Source organism: Aphis gossypii, chromosome 1, assembly GCF_020184175.1.
Source record: "Aphis gossypii isolate Hap1 chromosome 1, ASM2018417v2, whole genome shotgun sequence".
In the NCBI taxonomy this organism is placed as follows: Eukaryota; Metazoa; Arthropoda; class Insecta; order Hemiptera; family Aphididae; genus Aphis; species Aphis gossypii.
In genome coordinates, this window is record NC_065530.1 from 7026902 (window position 1) to 7054440 (window position 27539).

The 27539-nt window shown below is 31.9% G+C and overlaps 3 protein-coding genes across 6 annotated transcripts in view; 1 reads left to right on the top strand and 2 right to left on the bottom strand.

The window, feature by feature from the left end:
- The window catches only part of LOC114128724 (transcription factor AP-4), a 32254-nt gene extending 19165 nt beyond the window's left edge, over positions 1 to 13089 (bottom strand). Inside the window, exons 1-2 of one of the 2 annotated variants that reach the window (XM_027993300.2) lie at positions 12438 to 13089; positions 8216 to 8441 (exon numbers count right to left, since the gene is read on the bottom strand). In XM_027993300.2, coding sequence (XP_027849101.2) covers positions 8216 to 8441; positions 12438 to 12520 — 309 coding nt within the window. In that variant the 5' untranslated portion in view covers positions 12521 to 13089. The remainder of the gene's footprint in view (positions 1 to 8215; positions 8442 to 12437) is intronic. The other variant, XM_027993301.2, reaches the window with a different exon arrangement.
- A 974-nt stretch (positions 13090 to 14063) lies between these two features.
- Positions 14064 to 21210, bottom strand: LOC114128710 (polycomb protein Sfmbt-like). Of its 2 annotated transcripts, none has more exons than XM_027993284.2 (16): positions 20917 to 21210; positions 20411 to 20547; positions 19338 to 19581; positions 18796 to 18998; positions 18144 to 18386; positions 17942 to 18071; positions 17724 to 17858; positions 17537 to 17654; positions 17354 to 17472; positions 16781 to 17028; positions 16484 to 16708; positions 15815 to 16058; positions 15656 to 15753; positions 15464 to 15571; positions 15165 to 15305; positions 14064 to 15096 (listed from the first exon to the last, which is right to left on the bottom strand). In XM_027993284.2, the coding sequence occupies exons 1-16, from the start codon at positions 20936 to 20938 to the stop codon at positions 14956 to 14958; spliced, it is 2556 nt and encodes an 851-aa protein (XP_027849085.2). In that variant the 5' UTR covers positions 20939 to 21210; the 3' UTR covers positions 14064 to 14955. The 2 variants fall into 2 exon arrangements, with proteins under 2 accessions (XP_027849085.2, XP_027849084.2); XM_027993283.2 differs by having other exon boundaries at positions 15626 to 15753; positions 20917 to 21209.
- On the top strand, positions 20606 to 25830 carry LOC114128711 (formin-B-like). Of its 2 annotated transcripts, XM_027993285.2 has the most exons (10): positions 20606 to 20721; positions 21486 to 21561; positions 22735 to 22797; positions 24072 to 24150; positions 24237 to 24286; positions 24371 to 24560; positions 24647 to 24717; positions 24797 to 24989; positions 25080 to 25142; positions 25213 to 25830. In XM_027993285.2, the coding sequence occupies exons 4-10, from the start codon at positions 24084 to 24086 to the stop codon at positions 25683 to 25685; spliced, it is 1107 nt and encodes a 368-aa protein (XP_027849086.1). In that variant the 5' UTR covers positions 20606 to 20721; positions 21486 to 21561; positions 22735 to 22797; positions 24072 to 24083; the 3' UTR covers positions 25686 to 25830. The 2 variants fall into 2 exon arrangements, with proteins under 2 accessions (XP_027849086.1, XP_050054409.1); XM_050198452.1 differs by lacking the exons at positions 20606 to 20721; positions 21486 to 21561; positions 22735 to 22797 and adding an exon at positions 23360 to 23540.
- The last annotated feature ends 1709 nt before the right edge of the window (positions 25831 to 27539 follow it).

Here is a 27539-nt window from a genome sequence, read left to right on the forward strand (position 1 = left end):
AATAAATAATTTAATTAATTACAGTTTAAAATATAATACAATATGGTAAAATAGAAGGAACATTCAATACTTAAAAGCAATTATTTAACTAAATTTAGTTTTCATAATTAGTACCTAATAAAAAATAAGGATAATGAGAAATTCATGTACCTAGGTATATGGTTATAATTCAATTAATATTGTCGTGTAACTGTATAAATATAGATTACGATGAAAATATTTATGATTTAAGAAATATTCACATTTTGAATACACTGTATATAGGTATATACGATATACCATGGTGTATTCACGTTTATTTTGAGTAATCGAAGATACCGAAGATAGGGAAACAAATAAAATATAAATTTCTAAAACTATTTTACAACGTGGTACTCAAAAGTGCACAACAATCAAGTAGACAGTGAAGCACGAGTATTTTAATCTTAATTTCAGAACGAATAGTATACAGTAGATTCTTATTATGCCAATGTCAATACCTCGATTTTTCGTCATCTGGAACTAAATTGAAATTCCTTTTCAAACTACCATTACAATAAAACTCGATATCTCAAAGTTTTTTTTTTTTGTCCCTCTTGAGATTCGACATAACGATAGAGTTTATTTTATATGCAACAACCAACTGTAATTGAAATGGAGAAAATAATCATTAAACTAATTAAATAGTTTATGTATACTACTAAGTTAGCAATTCGAAAATGTTTTCTAAAAACAACAAGAGCGGAGATAACTTTTTAATTTTTACACGAAGTGAATCAATTAGGTATACCGCGTGGGATATCTGTAGTAACATATACTACGCGACGTTTAGGTAAATTACATATATTATAATACATTTGTTATATGGCAAATCCAACCAAGAGGAAATCATTTATCGCAAACCATATATTATAATTGTATATAAACCATCATAAAAATATGATTTCAAAATATGGCACGAGTAGATCTAAACGGGTGGGTAGTATACAGGGGGGTTGGCATTGGTTGGTCGGCGTGAGGGAGCAGAAGAGACAGACCCCTTTAATTTAATTTTTTTTTTTCAATTTTCATTTATATCCCGGGGATCCGGCGGAAACTCGCGTTACGAATATTAATCATCAATCAAGTAACGACGGAAAAATATGTTTGGCGCACGTGACTCGATCGATCATTCGTTGGTGGCAGCGGAGGCGTCGTCGTAATTAATGAATGCCGAAAATGGCTTTTTTTATTTTTATTTTCACCCCTCCTCCACCGATGAGCACGGGGACCACGCCCTTAAAACAGCCACAGTCAGGGGAAATAGCAGTCGGGTGAGCGGGTGGCGGCGACGCAGACGGATCAATAAAAACCCTCTAGCCCGTCTCGACGGCGGTTTACTATATCCACACACGCGGTGGCATAACCACGCGTATAATATTGTACTCCACGCGGGTTACACACGACATCGAATTGCGCCGCCGCTCTACAGACTGACTTATACGCAAGCGCGCAGACCAAAATAATAATAATAATAATAATAGTACATGTATATATACATATATAAATTATAAAACATGTAACTCGGGAATATCGTACGTCAACGTCTCCTCCACCACCACGCTGCAGTACACCTTCATCCCCACTCATCATCCCTTATTACAGCAGCGTGTATACCCACAAATACTATATATATATCATTACAGAGAGTTGGTGCCACGCCCGAAAAGGACCGACGAAATACTCTACTACGGCTGTTCCGCTGTCGTACGTGACATCCCCAAAAACGTAAACACCGCTCTCTTGAGGGACGAGACTTTAACGTGTCCACATGTTGAATTCGTATACGATGATCGTCAACGACGACTAAAAGCTTCTACTATACTATTATCAGCTGTGCTGCAGTCGTACTTGCTGTAGTTAACGCTATATAAGAAGATTTATCATGGTATACCAATTATAATTGGTAATAAACCGCGCCGCAAATTGAATTCTCGCGCGTTCAGTCCCGGTATTCAAATTAATATGGTAGACAATAACTATTTATTTTTTAATGCCCCATAAGTCTAGTAGTATAGCTACTCATTTAATTTTTCTATTAACATCACACATAAATCGTGCTTTTTAGTTTAGAGACACGCGTCGTTATTGGTAATACGTTTTTTAGTCCCTTTATCATAACGTACTATTGTTGTTCCTGATTTAAACAATGCTCTATGCTCACGTTGTTTTATTACTCAAAATCAAGTCAATTATATTCGTTTGAATATGCAATGCATAATATTGACGTACCTATATTGAAAATACACGTGATGAAACACAATTCGCAACCCATTCAAAATTCCACGAATTGTATGCAAAACAAATGTTATAGTCCCCGTAACGGATGTCACGATGAACAATAATTCAAGAAAATTTGGAATTTACATATAAAACATATAAAAATATATAATTTCTAATAACTAATAAAATTGAAATACGTCTAACGTGCGTTTGTGAATGAGACTCGTAAAATTATAACATGATAAAGTGCATTATTATTGAAGAATATACGCGCCTGGCCCTATAATAAAACCATACAACTTAAAGAATATTTAATACACATTACATACTAACAGACATTTTTCAAACAAAATACTAAATATATAATATAATTACCATTACAATCATACGCATCTAATAAAATTAACGACAAATAGATAAAATAATAAAAATATGACTATACGTACCTTGCTACCTACATGATAATATAATATACGAGTATTGTTATAATATTATGTCCTAATTTAATAAACTTAATATAAAAATAGGAAACATATATAATGATGCAGTACATAACATATGTAAAAATAACATTTTAATCTAAAAGCATAATAAAATAGATGTATTCTAAACGAGTTCATAAAATGTTATCTACATATCTACACATAGCTCATTATTTTATTACACACACTAAAGTTAGCTATTTCGAAAATGTTCGAATCGGAGACTAGAATGCTCGTTATTAAATTAAACCTGTGAAAAAAGTACTAAACCTTAAAAACAAATCAAAACAATTCACCATAGAAATACCTAGATATAATAGGTATATATCAGATATTTGAGTATAACTAAAATTAAATGTAGGTATACCTATTAGTATCGTATTATAAATGTTAATGTTTATACATACCTAAAACAGATTTTAAAAGCAAAATAATGTTTTAACCAGTTCATTTATAATGATTGTGTAATTTAAATTTATTTTTTGATGACATAAACTATATTTAAAAATGAAACACACATAATTTATTCATAGTGATGATAAATATCTCATATAAGAAATTCAGATATTCAGAATTATTCAGAATTATAAGATAATATGAAAAAATGTTAATTTTTCAAACATAAAATAAATGAACTATGTACACATAAAATTTGATTTCATTTAAATTCGATTGATTTAGCCTGTCGTAGATACTGATATTGTTCATATTATACAAATTATACATATTATGAACGAGTAAGTACATAGTATACTCATAAATCCCAATGCTACAATTGCACACCGTAGGTACTTTCTAATGGAAAGACGAGATTGACTTTTTTAAATTAAATAGAGTAAAGTTAATATAATTAAATAACAAAATATTTTCAAATTGTTTATCAGGAAATTAATGAGAGCATTATTCACTATTTATTTTCTGTTTTTGCTCTCTAACACGCACAACAGCAAAAACACAGTCACAAGACAAATTTAAGATTTTAAAAAATCATATTTTTTAAATATCAAGAATTAATAAATATTATTATTCTTGATAGAAACTTTATAGCGAAAGTCTGACGAATAATTTATAAAACAAATATGGTAGTTGCGTGTATATACAAGTCGTCTTCGTAAGATTAATATTCATTAGAATAATTTATACTTATTTTTCGACGTATATTTTACGTCTATAAAAGTACTCTCTCTGTACAGTGTACACATTAATACATAATATTAATGTTATATTATGTACTAACTTTAGGTTGGTATAAGCTTAAACATAATATTTGTTAAGATCAAACGGTAATCAAAAACTTTGTGAAATAATATTTTAGGGTTTCATAGAGTAGAATTACAACATAAACGAATTGTGGTAAAAATCCTTTTTAGTTGGTATCAATTACTCATGCGTTATATGTTTAATACAATTATTTTTATGATCAAACCATTTTCCAACATTACATAATTTAAATATTGTAAAAAGCCGGGTTCACAATTACGTCGTCTGTTGTGTCGTACAATTCTGATAATTCAGTATTTGTAATCATGATGGCATCATTCACTACCATGATCTACGGGGATACTCCCCGAGTTGTACCATGCACAATTTTAGGACATGAAACGATAGATGACGTAGCTGTGAACGTGATGGTTAAAATAATTGCATAAATATTACGTACCAAATAAGGTTAACAGTTAACATTATTATAAATAAAAGATAACAAATTTGTAATCGTGTGACGATTTATTGAAAATATATTTATTTTTATCTCGTAATATTTTTTAAACGAGTTAAAAAGAAGATACAGTAAAGAAGAATATCCTAACAGTGGACAGAAATCTATCAATTTAACTGGCATTCGATAGAAAAGTATGAAAAGGATTGTTTGTGGTAGCTCAAGTCCTATAACAACGACCATTTGACTGAATAATACGTAAACCATTTTATTCTTTCTAATATAATATTCATAATGTTTATATATATATAAATTATAAAGGCATTAAAAAGATTATATCGAGGATGATTTAAAAAAAATAAAAATGGTAGTATTTTTTAAGCGACGAATGTGTTACCAACTATATGTAAATACATACATAAGTACTTTGGAAGTCGACGTCTTAAACGTGATATTATATTAATATTTGGATGGTGTATAGTCATAAAAATACCGCGACTGAACTGAAGGGCTTTCGAAAATCAATTATGTACCCCATTCTCGACCGTATTATATACACACATAATAATACAGTCTTCCCTCCTCATACATGCCGACCCGCCAGACATTAAAAATTAAATTTTCAAATTAGACGAACCCCGAAAACAAAAATAACGCAATTATAATAGGACCCTATATAATATTATATAGAGTTCAACGATCCAAGAGTCAACAGTATGAAAAGCGTGATATCGCAATTTCGACTATTCAAAGATTCCTAGGGCCCCGTACACGTCATTATTATTATTATTATTGTAATTTATTATCGCATTATTAAAATAGTTGTAGTAAGTATAATATGAGCACGCGACGGACGAGCGTCATATCGGTAAACGTATTACACGTCATACATATATATATATACACGCGGCGGCACTGGTAAACATGTCACATTTGCGCATGCGCAATGATACGTTACACATACATAATAATAATATTATAGTATGAACCGACACCGCCGCCGCCGCTTCCGATGGAATGCGCGCGTATAATATAATACTATAATACATTATAATATGCGTGTATTATAGTTGCGGGTTGACCCGAGGGCCCGGTTATCCATATGCGGCAATGCGTTGAATGAAAATCTACCGCGCGCGTCTGAGTCATTTCCTGTCGGTCAATTCCCGCGCGCGACTTTCTCTCCGACAGTATAATACGTGTATGCCCCCGCGGGTATAAATACGTATATTATATAGGTATCGCGTGGTAAGCGTTATTGTCTATATATAAACATACGTATACGAGTACGTACACTGCAACACGCATCGAAAACGTACTGCGGAGACGAGACGTGGAAACCAGTCGACTGCAGAAGAATGCATTCCGAGAACGCATTCTTACCGACATAGCATTATCATAATCCCCGAGCCCCGTTATCGAGCGTATAAAAAAATGCATTTAAAAGCCCGCAATATACACTAGTTAGAGAATTTTTCTCGAAATAAAATTCCGTCGAATAATATTATTATCGGTATAACAATAGTGCACAGTTGTAGTTATAGTAGTAGTAAAAATAATAGTAGTAGTAGTAGTAGTAGTAGTAGTAGTACCCGTAGTAGTAGTAGTAGTAGTAGTAGTAGTAGTAGTAGTAGCCGTAGTAGTAGTAGTAGTAGTAGTAGTAGTAGTAGTAGTACTACCATCACGGTGGTGTGCGCGACGATGAAATTTAACCGTTCATTAAAATGTGAAGAGCGCGTACGTCGGATTTTTTAACGTGAAGGTAGAAAGTGGAGACGCGTTACCACGGTAACCAAACGGGGCACCGGAAACCGTGGGGGGAGGGGGTAGTCGAGATGCGAGATTTTTTGGAAAAACGTTTCGGAAAACAGCAGCACATGGGGTCGATACACCCGCCGAAAACGTCGTGCCGGGGTGGTGGTAGTAACGACGCTGACGTCACGTACGGGCGCAAGCGTACGGACGGCTGACGTCAGCTCCCACGCGACGGGATCGATAGCGTCGCGGGGCGTGGAACGTCTACCACTGCCGCCGAAAGAGTACCCCACGAGCTTCGCGTCGTCACCGATAACGATGTGCCACGTTGTTGAAAGGGGAGGGAGGGAAGAAGCTGCTTTGAAAAAGCATTTGTTTCTATACGTTTGATTATTTTTTATTTTTTTTTTTTTTTTTTATCCAATAAAATGATCACCGTGACCACTATATAATAAAACGGGTTCAAACTCAGGCACACTGAAATAGAAACACGTCACCGGATGCCGTAGGTCAGTTGAGGTAGTAGAACACGACCGACGATTACGATTGTAATACATTATTATTTAATCACAGTCCCCTCGAAATAGACGGTCTCGTGTATACTTTATTTTCTACGTGTCGTCTATTTTTAGAAACAATACCGGCGGACGTAGACGCGAATACGTTGAACCGCTCTCACGTTGTTGTTGTTGTATATATATATTATTATTGTGCGTTTAAATATAATAATAAATATATACCTAACGAGAAACATGACGCACGCACGCACCCAACAACGGTGTAGTGTAATTATTATGCATTACGCTGGGCATTATCGTCGGTGAGGAATGAGGCGGGGGCGTGGATATAATAATGGATGCACCGGCCGAACGAAAAAAGCAGCAGCAGTCGAGAGAACCTAAGAAAACGAGGAGTCAGTTCCGAGAACGGGCGACGGCGCACACGGTACGAGAAACTACAGGCGTGAAGGACAACGAGTGCGTTGAACCACCAACCGAGACCGCCGCAAGGATCCGAGACGACGACGGCGGCGGTCTGTGCTCGCCGAGTTGTCGTGACCCAAACGCGGGCGGAAAATGGAAATATTATTATTTACGTCGTAACGTCGTAAGCCGCACACGGCAACCGTCACACAATTATTTACAACTGCCGCGGCGACGGCGGCGATCGCCCACACCCCCGACCGTCGTAGATCCGATCGAAGGGGTTTCTTGAATTTTTTTTATAATAATAATATATTATAATATTTTTTATATAATATATTATATTATTATTATTAGAAGTTGGCAACAGTGGACTGGCGCGCTTACGTACACACACGCCGGAGTGGTGGCGACGGGGAGAGGGAAGGCGGTATATAATATTCTATAACCGTCGCCGCATTCATCAGCTGTGGCCGAACGACGCGTGTACCGCGGCCTATGCGTATGAAACAACGTACACCACGACGTCGTATAATAGTATAATCGTACGAAACGGCGTTAAACAGGAGTGGGGAACCTTCGATTGACGGTCGGACGGACGGGTATACGCACGCCGTGAAATAAACCAAAAGATAAACAGCTGACTGGCTGCCCGTTGCTGCGACACCCATATCGCGGCCCCACGAATCTCGCGTACCGCCGCCGCCAACGACACACGCACACACATAGCCTATACAGAGTTAAGTACTTGTAGTGGATGCGTGGGTGTGTGTGTGTGTATACTGTGTAATATTATTATACTCGAGCCGCCGCAGATGATGGACTCGATGAATGAAATCGTTGCGCGTATAATAGTATTATGTGTGCACGCATCGACAAGGACGTAGCGCAAACGTAAAAATATAATAATAATAATAATGATGATAACCAAAACGAAAATAAAAAGGCGACGAGATGTAGTGATTTAAGACCGCCAAAAACAAAAAAAAAACCACTGTCGCCCGCCAAATAATGACACAATGGGATGTACTGACGTATTATACGTATATACTATATATAATATATTTTATAATCTTCATCATAAAATAATAATTGTGAGAAGAAAAAAAAATGTTATGATAGATATTTATAGACATTATTATTTAATATTTGTTCACCTTGCTGAGTTTCTCTCCCTCGTGGTGCGGTATGAGCGTCCGCAGATTCTGGAAACCCGCGTTTATCGACTGCATACGACGTCTCTCGTTGGAGTTGGCGATCTCCCGGCGCATTCGTTTTTCGTGCTCCATGCTAACGGTCATCTGGGGCGTCCTATGGCCAACCACAATAGGTGTAAGACCCGCTGGAGGTGAATCCACTCCTTCCTCGGAAGCGTTTGTCAGGCTAGACGTAAAAATCAATTTAATATCAATATTTTTTAAAATGGTACAAGGGAGGGGGATTAATAGTGTAAGCGATTAAGAATTAAACTCAGAAACAAATTGTATGAATACCTATAACGATAATTTACCGAAAATCGTAGGGTACGTTGCTGACAAAAATTACCATACATCAATAAGACGTAAGGTGTGAAGAAAACTTTATTACCCGTAATGGATTGCTGTTGTACACTAATTTTTTATTTTAACATCAAGCCATCTAATTTTGATACCCTCAGTCATCCCATTTACTATTATATTATAATACTTGAAATAACTATAGTATAGCATGTTTATTTTCATTTCGATAAATTGTACATTTTTCTACATTAAATTTTAATAATTAAAATTAAAAATTGTGAGATATTTTGTAATTCTTAAAAGCCCATTAAAATAATATTTTTATAAATTATAATTTTTATTTTACACCTGTACAAATTTCTAATTTTTATAAAATAGTTGAGGACTGGTTGGAATACTCCCGTAAGCCCGAGCTATACAGTCATGCATATTTCGCAATATGCAATTTTTTTGATTTGCTTGAATCATTTGTTGGTGTATTTTTTCAAAAATTTTAATCGATTTCAAAAGAGGTTCTATTTTAACCATTACTATTCCAAGCTTTTTAGTATTTAGATAGAATTAACATTTTAATGCTAGCGGTAGGTATTAGGCTAACGAAACAAAACGTGAACAATTTAAACGGGTAGCGACCATTTTTATGAAAAAACCATCATCATAAGAATTACCTATTAATTATTAATTCTTATGGGTTAAAAAATCCTCGAGTTAAGATTGTTTTATACCGGTGGCACCGCACCGTTTAGCGCACCGATATTTTGTACTTTAGCATTTCCTAGTAAACTCTTTAAAACAGTAGTTATACACGGGTGTACTGTAGTATATGCTAGCACATCATTATATTTAATCATTTGAAAGTAATAAATATCTATTGACTTGACCAAAAACCAAAACAAATCAAAGCATGCCAAAATAAATTGTACAGCCAACAGGCGACAGCTGATGTTTAGTATAATATATCATACGTGTTTTTTTTTTTGAAGTGCTTCTTTTATGTTATTTTCTTTTCATTGCGACACAATAAAATGTATATAACGATATAGGCGAATATTAAAAGACGGGAGGGTTATATTCGGAGTTATACACAAGAACATGATAATAATCGGTGTTAGTCTGTTACCATACAAACTCAGTATAGTACACAATAGTACTGCAGTTGCCAAACATTTTTTTAGGCGTTGTAGTCGAATCAAGAAATAGGGTTGAACGAAAAGAAAAGAAACTATTGATTCTGTTACTTTTTCAATGCTCTATTATTAATTTGATTATTGTTCAAAATAATAAAATACCTAAACCAATGTCCGTACTAATAGGGTTACGCTTTGCAAAACAATAATTTAAATTTTCAAGACAACGGTGGTGTAAATATGTAAATAACATTACGAAATTATTTATTTATTTACAGTCCCATAAAACTTCCAATATTGAATATTGTTATCTGAAAAGGACATGCGACCAACAAACAGTGGCATATTGAAATAAATAAATATAAAATTAAAATGCGTCATTTTTCATTCTCAAAAGGTAATGGATTTAAAACTTTATCAGTTCTTATCAATTATTCCGATAATCCTCCGGTACTTCTCTAGAACACCTGTTTCACAACTTGCCGTTGTTATTTTCTTAGTTTATGCAAAATTGTTGTTTCGATGGACCTCAACTGAAATTTTCTTTCAGTCAGTTATCCAGATTAATAGAAAAAAAGTTTCTTTAAGTTCTTACGTCTTTTAAGGGAAAACATCTAATTTACAATATTATATTATATAATCATACATATTATAATATTTTTGACCAATTTTTAGGTCCAATTATGGATAAAATACGGAAATACGGAATTTACCGAAAATTTGATATCAATTCGGTATTTATACACAACTCAGAAACAATTCACAAAATATACAAGTGAGCATACAGTTCAAAAAAAAATTTCAAGCATTAATGTTTACATTTTCTACAGGTAAAAATACGATAATACCATAACCCAGGTTTATAACTGATAAAATACGTTACAAATACGTAATAAGTTTATTTTTTGTTGTCATGTAAAACTCAAGACTTAGAACGATGTATATATTCGAGAGTACATTGACAGTATAAATTGACGTAGGTATATCACAAAAACAACAACAACAACATCATGCAACCCGGTGAAAACAAACGTTTAATACTATTCGTGTGGATAAAAAACTACACTACTTGGAATGTGAACATGGGTAACTTTTCAAACATCAACGATTGACGGCTTACGCACAAGAAACTTAGCCTTATCGCGCGTCAGTGACTCACGCGCGCGTGACTAAGATATTTTTAAGACCGAAAAAAAAAATAGGTTGGATTATGATATTATGCTCGTATATCGTACCTAACCTAACCTAACCGGACGCAATCGCAATAAAAGTCGAACGGGTAGGATGATGTCTGTGGTCGTTTTATTATCAGTTGGATTTTTGTCCGAACTCGTTTCGACGAGAGTTGAGCACGCACTCTCCTCCTACTCTTTCGGTCTTGCTCAACCGCCGCCGCCGTCGACTCGTTTATATTACTTCTTTCTTTATTTTTTTTTTTTTTTCGCTCGCGCGCCCGTGTCCTTGTGCGATTTATTATTATTGTTATTTTTCTTTGCCATAAATAATCGCCGTCTGGCCCCCTCCGCCCGCCCACCCGTCGAAATCGCGCGTTTCGTTCCATCCTGGACTAAACGCATTATTATCTCCGTTCGTCAGCTGTAAACGGCGGCGGCTGCGGCCCAGTACGCTCGCCTCGCCGACGCTGTGACCTCCAGACGGGATGGGTAGTGACGACGACGACGGTGGCGGCGGTGACGCTCTGCCCACGGCCCGGAGGACGGGCGAAATCGAGCGCGCGCGCGCGCACTGCCGACCGCAGACGTCGGGTTTTTGGTTTCTCCGACCGCGTCCCGCTCCTCCGGTCACCGCACACGAAACCACGCTCGCCGGCCGGCCGGTGTGCGGTGGCCTTAAGACCGCCTAGAATAATAGTATGTGCCGAGCGTGGCCTACATAGTCGAGTCGCGCCGGCCGGCCGGCCACTGTGGCGTTAAATCGGCGAGTTTGAAAAAAAAAAAAAAATAATAACCGGCACGACGACGAGACCAATCGTCGTCGTCGTCGTCGTCGTCGCAGTTATTGTGGTATCGTTTAAAACGGCACCGGTGTGCACGCCGCCGTTTTGACAGCTGTGCCCGCCGAAACCGGTTGCCGGCGGCGGCGGCGACTAGTACGCGCGCCGGCGCACGAGAGAGCGCGCGCGGTGAGGACGGCGGCGGCGACGGCGACGACGACAACAATAGGGGAGGACAGCTGGCCCAACAGCTGGATGCCGGCGACCGATCGACCATCTGCCGCGCGCGCGGTCCGGACTGCTTCTCAGTAGTCGGGGAGTACGGGACGACCTGACCTGAGAAAATTTTTTGTGGCAGTAAACTAATAGTAGAATTCCCGGTAGGGAAAAAAAACGCTCAGACGATACGATGAAATTATTGCCAACTACAACTGTTTTTCTTAAAGCGTGCGAGTCGTCGACTGCTGCCGACCGCCGAATATTCGAAAAAATTGCATAACGAAATTACAGCTACACGCCGTCTCATACGCGGTCGGCAGTGTCGACGGACGATAATAAACAACACGGGTTTTGTTATCGATTATTTGTTTTTATTTTTGTGCATTGATAAAGATATGGCACACAACAGCTGACGGGCGTGTACAACAGTACGCGACACGGGGCAGATAACTAATAACTATGCACACACGCACACATGCAAACGGAATCGAAAACCTAACCGATGTTTGTTTGTATAGTGTACCGATTGTTTTTTCGCCCCCTCCCCCGCGGGCACACAAGCAAAGAAAACACCGCTCACCTGCAATAGTTTAAGTCCTCGTGGTCGTAGTGCTGCAAATCGTCGAACCGGTCTTCCGATCTGATCGTTATGGCAGTGTCCATGATACGTGCGGCGAAACGCCGGCCCGACGTTGGGCGCGCGCGAGACGGCGAACCGGGCGGACGACGGTCCTCGGGCGTTTGTCTTAGCGAGCGGGTCGCGCGCGATCCGGACGAGCTAAAACTGACGACGTCCCCCTCGCGATATTCCGTTCAAAAAACGACAGCGGCGCGAAAACGAACCGTCGTTTTTCCACGCTCGACAAAACAATAATATTGTTATTATCACGTTTCGCGGTTATCGTCGTCTGGCGGACGGACCGAAAATCCCGTACGATTGCGCGCGGTTTCGTCGGCGGGGCGTTCGTACGGCGACGGCGGCGATTTGCCGGGCAACGGGGAGCTGACGAGGAAAAAAAATGGCGCGCGCGCGTAACCGATGCACGTACGTACGCCAACACAATGAACAGCGTTATGGCGGGAAACAGCTGTGCGCTGCGCCACGCACCGATGCCGCCGCCAGAGCGACGTGCGCGTATTCGTACGCCGCGCACGCGGCCACCATGTTTTTCACGATATTTTTCGCGGCCCGCGCCCGATGGACGCGGCCACGGCACGGCATCCCGGCCGCCGAGACGGTTTAACCGTCGGTGGCCACCAAAACGGCCGCAAAAGCCGACAAACGGCCTTTTCGGGACGGGTACTGCTCCCGTGCGGGCCGGCCCGTCGGCGTTGGTGGGGATGGACGGGATGGGCGGGCGGCGGCGGCACTGGCGACTGGCCGAGGTACGCGGTGGCCGGCAACGTCCGCCAGGGAGCGGTACTGCGTGAGTCGTGCAGACGTGAATCACTCTGCCGACCGTGAAAAGCACACAATACAATACGTGTACATCCGCCCGGCGCCCCTCCAATTTTTTTTTTCAAATTCCGCGACGTTTCGACGACCCGAAATGAGGAAATTTTTCGAATTCCTCTCGGGCGCGTCTAAATGAGTTGGCACTTGACGATCGGTATTTTTTACGTGTCTTTGACACGCGGTCCTCGTATTCAATAATAATTAATACCTACTTACCTTGCCTAATAGATTACCATATAAATATTATAATAGTATAGTCGGAGCTTATACGATATAGGTATTTGCTCTAGTCATAGCGCGTCGATTCGTCGACGAAAGAAAACTTTATACTTTAATGTGCATTGGGCATTGATAGGTACAACTGTTTTTGAGAAAATGTTATATACCTTTAGTACACACCGTTATGTTAATTTCGAAAAAACTATTACTATTGTTTACTTTTTTTTATCGCTAAAATGTTGCCGTTGGTATTTCATCTGTTCAGTGACACATATGTGTGAATGTGTGATACCAAATGTACCTTGATAAAACTACGATTTAAACTTTAACAACAATTATGACGTGTGTATGATTTTCTTGTACACACGTACGTTATTTATTGTGAATAATTTATACGCACACACACTGAATGTCTAAAAACAATAAAACAAATATCATCGTCGTCTTAATGTAGACAAATAATTTAATTTTTATGAATTTTCGACTCTTCGATAGATCGCATAATGCCAAGAAATCACATGAGCGACATCATAAATCAATAATACTAAACTATATTTGATTAGACAGTGGATTGTATTACAATATATCAAAAGTCAATATTACATCTAATTCTGATAATGCGTACAAATTATTGCTTAGTAAGTATAAAAAAAGGCCACAGTGGTGATGGGAAGGGTACATATTAACAACTCCATTCCCACCATGATTGCCATTAGCTGTTTATAATTAAATACTAAAATGAATAAATTAAACAAAAAAAAAAAAATAATAGTATACATAAATAATAAATACTAATAAACTAAAAATGATACAGTACTAAATATTTGAATTTACCGTGTAATGTTAATAAATAAAAATGGATAATATTTATAGTGTACAAATTGTTCTAATGTTATAACTTTTTATAAAAATGATTTCTTATATAATTTTAGTCAACAGATGAAAAGCTCAATAATACTTAAGTCATACGTCATTAATTACTTATTAGTAAAGAATTAATAAAATAACACTATTATTGGTGTTAATGTGAAACTTTCATGTATACTATAATAAATAATTTAACATATTTTATAATATTTCAATCATTTGTAAAAAATTAAAATTTTCTAAAAATAATGAATTATATTTCAATCAGATTTAAAATTACTAGTTGAGCAAAAACAATTTCCATTATTAGTCTGTTATTATTTCTAATCGTATTAAAATATAGATTAAAACTATTTAACCAATCTAAGTCGAATAGTGTTCACTTGTTCACTAGACTATTTAGTATTTAACTATAAATACATATTTAACATTTAGTGTAATTCGATTTAATAACCATAAGTTGTAATGATAATTATTATTATCAACTATCATTATAAATATTATATTATAAATTATGTTTGCATATAAAATCACAAACACAAGTCATAAGGTCAATTCACAGATATTTTTTTCTTTTAGTTTTGTTTTTCAATTTTTGAATAAGATCAAATATTTTCAGTGATGGCCCAACTTTATTTCCTGTCATGTGTATAATTTCTTCTTTGGTGAGATTCAACAATTGTATACCATTAATATTCTGTAAATAATTTTTAATATAACAAGTATAAAATACAGACATTTTAACATGTCAAACAAACTAATTACTTGGCTTAAAAAAACATCACAGTACGTTGCACACTGATTGAATAGTAAAAACTCTGATACATCTCTTTCGTTCCACATATTTGTATCTTTTTCCAAAAATGATCGCTTTGATTCAGGTTCATCCTTAATACTTGTTGCGTTCTTACAACAAATAAATATTAATTAATTTAAAGTTTACGTTATTAAGTATTTCTTATAAAGTAATGAAAAAAATATTTTAGTAACTATTTTTAAGACGATAATATGAAAAAAGATCAATAATTTTTGTCCAAATAATTAAAAGTTAAAATTATACCAACATTTTCACTAGCAACTGGTAGAGATTGATCTGGACCTAAAGGTTCAGCTGCTGAAACTGGACTTAGTTCACAAGTTATTTTATTTTTAGAAGTCCATGTCTGACAGACCTAAATAAAATAATATTAGTATTGTCTCATAATAATAATTTTTGTTATTATTACATCCACAGAAGTATAACAAGAAGTAGGAACCTTTGTATGTACTACTAAAGGTGGTGCAGTTACTTTTTTGGCTGGTACACGTAGATTTTTCTTTGGTTTTTTCTTCTTATGTTTACTAGGTCGATGCTCTAAAATAAAAATTAAATTAATTTCAGTCAAATGTATTTGAGTGTATTTAATAATTATTACCTTGAGCAGGTTGTATGATAGGTCCTTCTAATTTATAACCAACTAATTCACACCAACCAACTGGAAATATATCAGATGAACAACAATCTAACCATTGATTAAAGTCATTTTCCCATCCATCAAAATGAACTTCTATTAATCTTCCAGCTGTTCTTGCTATAGTCGCCACACATATTAAATGAGGATTCATTAAATCAGTACACTCAAGTTTCATACCACATTTAAATCCATGATCAGGTACTTCCTACGGATAAATATTTTCATAAAAATATAGTATTAACACAATTGTACATAACTAATCTATTAATACAATATGATGTATTGTTTCTTCATAATAATTAACATTCATATTATAGAATTAAGAAGCTGTAATCAATAAATCAATATCTTAGATCTCACTTATAGTTTACATTTTCTATGTGTTTTGTATCTTGTTTTTTAAGAACTATTGGTTTTATCACAAGGCTACCAACCTATGTGTGCCTTTGATATTGCATTGAGTAATTTAACTGTACTCAAAATGTGGTGGATAATTATTAAAACATAATTAAAATAAATATAAATAGATAGATTATCTGCACCTGCATATGTTCCTTTGTGTTTTTAATTAAATAATTTACTAATTTTATATACAAATACAATATTTTATATATATATATTAAATCATACCGTATCGAAGAGATGTTCTGGGGCTGCTATACTGCTAGAACTTACTAAATAATCTTTCCACACAAATGGAGTAATAGAATTTTGAGGGGGTTTTAAATTAATACCATGTGCTTCACAAAAACCAGCTGGCATAATGCTTGCTGATGTACAATGATAACAAAACCAATCTTTTGGTGTACTATTATAAAAGTCAATAGAGATCATTAAATAACCATCATTCAAAACCTAAAACATTAAAAATTTATGTTTTTCTTAATACAAGTTATATTTCAAACAATGTAATGTTTTCATTATTACTTTCATAATTGTTGCAACACATATTGATGCAAGATTTAAAGGATCAATTGCTTCCAGCTTCATTCCAACTTGAAAACCTGACTTAAATGGTATTGACATTGGAAAAAGATCTTCAGTAGCATCATCTTTATCACGTAAACCTTTTGATGTTCTATCACAATATTCATCAGGAGCACACAAATTATGACCTACTCGGCCAGCCCAACCAACTGGATGAATTAATGGTGAGTCTTCGTGTACCCAAAATACTATAAATAATATAATTTTAATTAATTATTTATTTATGTATACAATTTTATTTAACTAAAAATATAGTAGTTCTCTAACATTAAATAAAAGTATGACAGTGTATTATTCATTTTTACTTCCTGGACCATACGTAACATAGACAAAATATATTAAAAATATAAGCGAAATATTTTTTATTTTACTTTTAGTTTTGTGTGTGTGAGTGAGAGAGAATACTTTAGAAATTAAGAATTGTTGTCTAACCGAAGAAAAAAAAAATTGGTTGTCACTAAAAATTACTTTTATATAATACGGAGTACACATGTATAAAAAAAAAGTTCTTACCTTGTTCTTCATCATCATAATACCTTAGTTCTAACCGTTTACCGATTATATTAAGAATTTTGGCTACTTTAACTTTTGATATATGCTCTTTATCAATTAATTCCAAAGTTAAATCAATTCTAAAAAACAATAAAATTTTGTTACTTAAATAAATTAAAGATATAAAATAAACTAAAATATTACCGAAATTTGGATTTCAGAGATTCAAATATTTTTAAGCGAAAATTTGAAGGTAATGTTCTAGCTCCAGTTAAACGCTTAACTAAAAAATCTTTCCAATCACTATGTTTTGATTGAATAGCTAAAAATTGTTATGTTAATTAAACAATATTAATTGATTATATTACTTATTAATTTTTTTAATTCTTACACTTTGGAGGTATTAATGGTTTACCCCTTGTCGCACACCATCCAACTGGATGAACAACGCAAGAACATAAATTTACCCAAAAATCACTACTTTCTTCCGATTCATATCCCTCATAACGTAATTTTGCTTTATATCCTAAAAATAAATTAACATTCATTTATTTCTTAACATAAATATAACATATAATATTATATTAAATTTAAAAAAAAAACACAAACCAGCAATATCAACTATAGAAGCAACCCAATAGTAGTCAGGAAATTCTTCACTAAAATTATCACAATCTGTATTTACAACTTCAACTTTAATTCCAACTGCTATATCATCCCAACAATCGGCCATAGGAGCCTATTCATAAAATTTATTTTTGTTTTAATACTGTATGTAAGAGTTTAAACTATTATCTACATTAATACATACATAACGGAAACATTGAACAGGAACTACATCATAATTTTTGTTAGTCAAATCTTTTGCCCAATCATATGTTTGGGGAATTGGCCGACAAGGTTTTTTATCAGGAGGAAACAATAAATCTTCTTCAACAGGATATGAAGTAAAAGAAAGTGAATCGTCAGATTCAGACTCATCTTCCATAATTTTATCAGCTTTAACTTCACTATTTGCAGCAGGAACAATATAATTATTCACATCAATTTTGGGCTAAAATAAATAAAATAAGAAAGCATTTATAATTTTAAACTATTTTTAAAATCAGCAAAATGAAACATTACTCATATCTAAAAACTCAACACCAAATGAGAAGACTTCTCAACAAACAGTTGTGTGCTACTAAACAGTAGTGGGGAAAATTAGTCATGGCCACTGGTGCAGCAATATATTATGTTGAGAAATCATTTTAGTTGGTTTAGACAATAGTTAATAGAACAAAGTGCTAAAGAATATTTTTTCTAACAAAATGATAATGTATAATTAATAAAAAAAATAAATGTATAAATGTCGTGTGTCATGTACTTGTAAATATTATAAGACAAGCATATTTTTTTTAAAACTAATATTTAAATTAAATTAAATTATTAATGCAAATAATTTTTTGATTTCAATAATATACCATTTCAGTAAATACATGTTCATCATTTACAGAAGTAGAAGATGATTCTAGTTCATCAGCTATACTTTTATTTGGAGATTCTTCAGTCCAATAATCCACAGACTTTTCCATAGCTGCCTTAACACAAGCTTGACTGCAGTAATTTCTTAGTTTTGTGTAAAATGAGTGTTTAACACCAATTGCACCACAATTTATACAAACCGCTGTAAAAACATAATAATTAAATATTTAATTTTATCCAGATATTATTAAGGAAGATATTTCAAAAATTAATAAAAGATAACATCTTGTTTTGGTACTTAGATGGATTCCTAATAATTATTATATTATGTATAAAAAATGATAATTAACAATACAATATCTATTATTGGTACCTATATTAATTATTTTTGCATTTTATGTATTTATAATACATTTTATAAATCTAAATCAAAAGGTCATCAAACAATTATAATTAGTATTAATGGATAGGTATTATTTAAAATATCACTATTAGTAAATAAATTAATAGGACATTTTAAAAATTCAAAGTATATTCTTACCTCTTCCTTCTTTTTCAATAGGTAACATGTTAGGGTCTGAATCTCTTTGATATGCAATAGGAGTTTTTAATTTTAAAGCAGGATTTTGAATAGGTTTAATTTTTCTAGAGCTAGGTCCATTTATTTTTCTTCCTTGTTCACAAAAGCCAACATTCTGAATACTGCGTGCATTTTGGAATTTCCATATTCCATTTGAGTTATCCATATCCTTTGGATGATTGTATAACATGTAATTGTTCAATTCCTAGACATATAATTCAATAAAATGAATAACTAATATTATTAATAGTATATTCTTAATATCTATAATAATATTTGTTACATATAGTTCTTTATATACATGTATACAAATATAATATAATTGTACAATTATTTTATAGACCTTTTACACATAATATATTATATAAATGCAATACAATGTAGATCTTAATGTATAGGTTTGACTTTTTGATTCATTTATTTTTTTCCTTGTTTACAAAACCCAACATTTTGAATATTGTGTGTAAAATTTGATTCTTTAATAACTCATATTTTCTTCTTCCCTTAAATTATAGAACAACATATCATCCCTAAAAATAACAAATACTAACTCCAACAGTCATTGAGAACTTTTTAACTATACAAAATTTACCAATACAGGTCAATTGTATTTGGAGCTATTTTAAACTATTTAATATTCTTTGAGAAATTTAATATTAAATTACTTAAGTAAATTAATTAATTTACTATTTAATTAAAAAAAAAAAACAAAAAGATTATATATAGACTAAATCTCTCTGAAAATTCAACTTACGTAAAAACTAGGATTAAATAAAATAATTTGGGCTTATACTTTATTTAAAAGTAGGTATACTTATGACAATTAAAATCAGCCTTTTACTAACAAGTTACTAGTTATAACCAAGTATAGGTAATTGTATTTTTACTGCAACAAAATATTATACATTTATACATAAATTAAAATCAGTTATAAACTTATAAATAACACAATGTTATAAATGTGTCAATATATTTCTATATAAAAATAAATGTTAAATACAGTAAATTTACTTGTTATAAATATGTATACTAACCATTCTAGGTTGAATGTTTCCTGTTTGTGGGATTGAATTATCAAAGAATGGTGGATCTATTGCTGTTGTATGTTCATTTTCAGAGTGGGGAATAAACATATTATTGTCTCCATTCATCCATACAAAATTCATGTGATCTAAGATCAAATATTAAATAGAATATATTACAAATTTGCAATATAATTTTAAATACAATAACACTGATTCACAACAAAATTTAAAAAATAACAGGTTGACATCAAATAATTAAAAATTAATAAAGAAATTCGAATTTTTAAACATAATCAGAATCAATTACAATTGATTATTAGGTAAGTACATATTTTAAATAAACAATGATAATAAATAATCATTCTTAACTTTAAAATACTATGAATATGATTAACCTACATTTAATCCCGTTTGTGATCTTAATTAGTTTTAAGATTATTACTTTAGAGAAAAATTGTTCTCACAGTTGAAAGACTAAAAATTAGTCGTGACATCAATTGTCTAAAATGTCTTACCTTTGTGAACGGGATAATCCATTGTTGTGAAAATAGTAGATCAAACCAGCGGATCGAAATCCTTTAATTGCAATTGGTAATTGCATAGGTTCGACATCGAACACAACAAACCAATAAGTCATGCGTAGAACATCGCGTCAACAATCGTCGTGTAAATTTGTTTCATTGTGAAAAAAAAACTGTTTAGCCACCAAACACTCGGTACATTTTTGCAAATAATAGAATGGGCATTAAACGAACGGAAAATAAAAGAAAGACATAAACATACGCCAATTGTCAGTGGTTGATAACAATCCATTCACCAGTGGTGGTGGTGGAAGAGGGATGTGTGCAGTATCAGAACATATTATGATAACGAAGATAACAATTTATAAATAATAATATTGCCAATATTATATTATTATGCCGTTATAAATTTATAATCTTAAAAATAGCATTACCAGTTCGGTTGCCATTATTTGTAGAATATAGATTTGAATGTAATTAATGTTATAATTTTAAAAAAAAATTGTATGTAGATTTTATTGAAAATTTTAAAATGTATTATAATAAAATATAAACCATTACAGCCAAAACGAATACAGATAATCCGTTGCAGTTAGAAAAATGGAGTTTGATGTCTATTAAATGTAAATGCCTATATAGGTAATATATTACCTATAATTTTACTTACTATAGCTACTTATATTGTATAACCTTTATAACTATTATCATATTATTTGAATTAGGATTGGTAAATAAATAATTTATTAAAACATCTGCACTTATATTACGATAGAAATTTAAAATAACTCAACTAAAAATTGAGCTAATTTTATTAAAAATGTAGCGTAAATATAGTTATACTTAGGGCTGGGATTTTAATGCAAATGCATCTTTTTTCTAGTGTTTCAAAACGTTATATCGTAAGTAGGTATAAAATGTGTTTTGGGCGATGCTGATTAATTTAAAGTAATTTTTATTTTGCATTTTTTTGCATTTTTGGTCAAAATTAACCTTTAATGCGTTTTTAAGGCCATTTTGAAGATATAAGGGCATTTTCTTAGTTTTTAGAGCATTTTTCACAATTTGTTCATAAAATGAACGAAAATTGTTGCGATTAACAAGATATTTTCGGCAAACTGCCGACGCGTCATGGTACGATTTATAAATAATATAGCACGACAATCGATTATCGTCGATAACAATTTTATCATAACTAGGATTTTCCATTAATATTATCGCCGTTATATACCTATTGGCTAATACGTACTAGCAAAAACAAGTTAAAATATTAAATATTTTTTTTTTTTTTAATAATTATTTTATAATGAATGATTAAGAAAACAGAAATACAACAAAACAAAACAAGTAACAACGTACAATAACAAAAAATTAATTATACAAATAATTTTTTTATTAAGCTATAATAAATATAAATGCATTTTTATATTGCAATTTTTGAGTTTTTTAAGTCATTTTTGCATTTTTTTAAGGGCATTTTTAAGATTTTTTAGGGCATTAAAATCCCAGCCCTAGTTATATTGTTTGGTTTTATCAACGTTTCAAAATGTTTGTTTATTTATAAAAACGTTTTACAAATTTTTTAAATTTGGATTTTTTGTTATCGAATAATATATTGGTTTGGTTATATTCTGTTCAAAGATATTTTGACCTATATTCGTTTATTGATATTCTTAGACGCTAGTAATTTATTTTACTATTAGTAATTTCGGTAGGTTGATTTGATTTTTTCCAAAAATTGCATTTATTATATTATTAGTATTAATTATTATGATAATTTAGATTGTTATAATTAACTTTTTAACACTTTTTCAGATACTGATGAAGTAGGCACCCACAAGAAATAAGAATATTATAATTTGTGATTTTATAAAATAGGTAGGTACATTAAATTAATATTAAACTTATTTAATATTAGAGTAACTATGCATATACTTTAGATTAACAGAACAAATTTCAAATCTAAATAGATAATATATAGGTAATAACACTAATAACTAATAAGTAAAATATAAATAGGATAAGTTAAGATGCTTAATATAATACTAAAATATTTTAAAAATACCTATAATAAATAACACTGTAGGTATCATAATATAATATACTTATTTATACTTCGTAATAATAACATAATGTGTGATACTGTGATAGTTTTTGGAATTGGCAATTTTTATTTTTGGCTCATACACTATTACTGCCTAATTTCAAGTTTTTCGTGATCTTTTTTTCTAACTCGGATAATAGGTTGTGTTATAAATATCTAGAACAGTAATCGGTCAACAAATTTGGGTTATTTTTTTTTTTTTTATGTTGGACAAATTAATTTAATAGTCCAATAGTTCTAACCTGATGTAAACTTAATACTTGACAAATTAAATGATAATTTGTTTGTTATATTTTATCTGGCTTAAAAATCAAAGCATAGCAACGCTATGGTAGTATATTATTATGTATTTACACAAATGCATATCGTTGAAAATTCAAAATACATTTATCTAATGCATTTTTGAACAGTTAATAGTTATAATTTAGTATTATCATTTATCAAAATGTATAATAAAATTTGTTATTACATATCAAAGTACTTTGGGTCCAAGTCTGTAGCTGACGATGATTTAAAGGTAAATAAAAATAATATACACATTATATTATTATAACTTATAATGTATAATAGCTGAAATAACTTAGCATAGTTTACTAGGCGTAGCCCAGGTTTGAAATGCACAATGATAAAACGGATATATTATATAGGAGTGATTAAATCTATAATATCTGATAAAATATTGAAATGAAAAATTTAATTATTTTTTTTAAATAAGTTCCTTACGTATTTTATAACTTTAAGAAAAAGTTTCATAATTATTTATAAGTCAATCGAAATTGTTAAATTTTAAATTTTTATTTTTTAAGTGGAGCGTGACCAAAATCCCAAACAAATTTTATAAATAATCTATCATTATTATTTTACATAATATTTTCTGACATTCAATTAAAATGTTTGAGAATATTAAGATACAAAAACTCTAGACTTTTAAAGTAGTACCTATAGATAGGTAGTATATTTATAAGAAATATAATGTATAATAAAAATATGATAAATAAATACATTGTAATACAAACAAAAAATAAATATTACTTATTTATATTACTAGAATGATACCGACATGGATGAAATATTTTATGATGCTGAAACTGAACTTGTGATTTTTGATAAGGATAAAACAATAGAAGGTTAGTGTTTTTTTTTTAATTTTTAATTTAAACTAATTGCAAAATATTTTTGAATTAAAAAATCTTACATAATTTATGATTTTTAGAACTATATAGAGTCGAAGTAGAAAAAGAACAAAAATACAGAGAACTACAAGTACTTATTTATAACTAATTATTAAATAAATGAATGAACAATAATCGTATTGATATTAATAAATAATTTTGATTTAACTTTCAGTTGTGTCGTTTTGAAGAGCAATTAATGATGAAATTAGCACCAAAATTCGAAGTAAATGAAAGTATGCAGCGTGAACTACAGTATACAGTTGAAAACCTGCAAACGACAGTGGAAGATTTGAAATTAAAAATCGAAAATGTAAATAATAGCAACGAAGAAAATGTACACCAAAAAATTAAAACATTAATAGGTTAATGTTTTATATAATTAAATTAATATATTATAAAATATTTTTTAACTAAAAATATCTTATACACATAATTCAATACTTTCCAGAACTATATAGAGCTGAAGAAGAGGAAAACTCATCTAGAAAACTACAAGTATCAAATAATCAAACATATAATGTATTTAGAATGATTTATTGAATAAATGAACAATAATCTTATTGATATTATACAGACTCCGTTTTGATTTAATTTTCAGTTACATAGTTTATTGTTGGAGGCTATTGAAAAATTACAAAAAACAGTAGAGAATCAAACATTAATAGTCGAAAAAAAAAAAAATTGTGATGATGTTCAACATTTAAAATTAGAAATGACCAACATAAAAAATAGTTTGAACATGTTGAACACTAATTTCAACGATCTGAAAACAAAAATGATGTTTATAGAAAGTAATATTTTAATAAATTATTGATATTATAATAAAGCAATATAATTTTCAACAAAAAAATTAAACCCTTTTTTGACCAACGATTGTTTAGGAACCGTCGAAACATCCAATAGTAAGTTTGGTAAACTGAAAAATCGGATTGGAATTATCGAAAGTAATTAGGAAATTAAGATAATTATATTACATAATTACTAATAATGTTTGTATCGTGTGTGTATGCGTAGAAGAAGTGACAAAAAATACTACCCATTTAATTGAAATGAATTACGCCTACCAGAGATTGTCGTCTACAAGAATGAACTTTGGTACGGGAGGTATTGTTTCAAGCCCGCTGAACAAATCAACATCGTCCTCGGCATCTACGAATCTACTTTCTCCGCCACTACCAACTCCACCGCCACCTCCACCATCAAATTCATCACCACCGCCACCACCCCCTCCGCCATCAACTTCATCACCAACTCCACCACCACCTCCGCCATCAACTTCATCACCACCTCCGCCACCACCTCCACCACCTTTGATGAAAAAGACTAATATACCAACATCTAATAGAGAGGTCCAGGACACATCTAAGGCGGCAGTGAAGACAGAGAAAATATATTGCAGAATACCGATTACTGAAGAAGTACTTAGGTCAGTAGTGTTAAAGCCACCCGGTCAGCGGACTGCCGGTAAACAATTTTCAACAAAGTGATTATAAACGACGACAAAATTACGCTGTCATCGTTTTGGTATTGTTTCAAGCCCGCTTAGAATCACTTTGTTGAAAATAATTAAAAAAAAATCTTTTTGATTATTTTTTCTAACTTGTGTAGAAGTTTATTCATGGATTAAAAAAAAATAAGAATTGAAAACAATTTCATTATAATAATAGTTACAATATTTGTTTTAACACAAATAAAAAATATTAAAAATACATAAGTGGTCTATAAGTTTATTTTATATGAGGAAAACGGGTAACTCTAATGTTAACGATTTATATTCATAATATAATTTATATATAATATTTACTAGTTTTCAGTTAGATTGGGCTCCAATTCACGTGTTGGATCCGTTAGAAAATCGATTATCGTATTTACAATCTGATTCTGAGATCTACGGACTATATGGTGAATTATAAGTACGAGACTCGTGTAACTTAGATGTTACTATAGGACCTATGTAGGTTAGGTACTTTGGTTTTACGCCAGTGAATTTTACGCTCAAGTGTAATTCACATGACGTGTTCAAATAAGCAAAAAGCAACCTTGGTATAGCCCATCCACGGTGGATTGTAGCTAACACTCAGGTGTTTGTCAAAATTATGTAATCCAAAGCTTTGTATGAGTATCAAGTTATTTTATTTTTATGGGTGAACCATTTTTAATACCTATGGAAACATCAAATATGAAATAGACATAATTTTTAGTTTAGTTTACAAAAATACATATTTCTACATTAGTTTATCTAAATAATTTAAAGTTATGATAGCCAATAGCCATCATAATTTCGATAAAAAAATAACTTTGGATTCTTGAGCTCTGCATTTTCTAGGTGTTTTAAGGTAAATTTAAAATTTGAAGATTATTAAAGAATAATAAACTATAATTAAATGTTAATTTGCTATACAATATTTTATATCAAAATAATCGTTTACCTGAGTAATAACTATATGTAAATTAAATATCTTACTTTCGATAATTCCAATCCGATTTTTCAGTTTACCAAACTTACTATTGGATGTTTCGACGGTTCCTAAACAATCGTTGGTCAAAAAAGGGTTTAATTTTTTGTTGAAAATTTTATTGCTTTATTATAATATCAATAATTTATTAAAATATTACTTTCTATAAACATCATTTTTGTTTTCAGATCGTTGAAATTAGTGTTCAACGTGTTCAAACTATTTTTTATGTTGGTCATTTCTAATTTTAAATGTTGAACATCATCACAATTTTTTTTTTCGATTATTAATGTTTGTTTCTCTACTGTTTTTTGTAATTTTTCAATAGCCTCCAACAATAAACTATGTAACTGAAAATTAAATCAAAACGGAGTCTGTATAATATCAATAAGATTATTGTTCATTTATTCAATAAATCATTCTAAATACATTAGGTATATGTTTGATTTATATAAACCTAATGTTAATTGTCATATTATATTTTAATAGACGGGTATAATAATATTACATTGTTTGTGAAAAACCGACTAAAGCAAAATAAAAGTTTAATGCTAACAAATTAAAAATTTTGTATGTTTAATAAAGAAACAGTACTACGCTTTTCAATGTACCACCCAAAATTTTTTTCAGCGTACGTCACTGTTTATGGATTTTATTCCAGAGGTGGCCATAAACGTGGATAAATACAATTACCTACGCCAAGAGACAAAATGTTTATAAATACATTTTATATAAATAAATAAATGTTGATAAACGTTAACCAAAAAAAATTTAAACTCACAACAATAAGTAAATTTTGATTTTATATCTAAGACGTGAGCCACATCTGACTATTATGAGAGTCACAAATTTTCACCGCATATTATTTACCACCTCCGCTCTAGT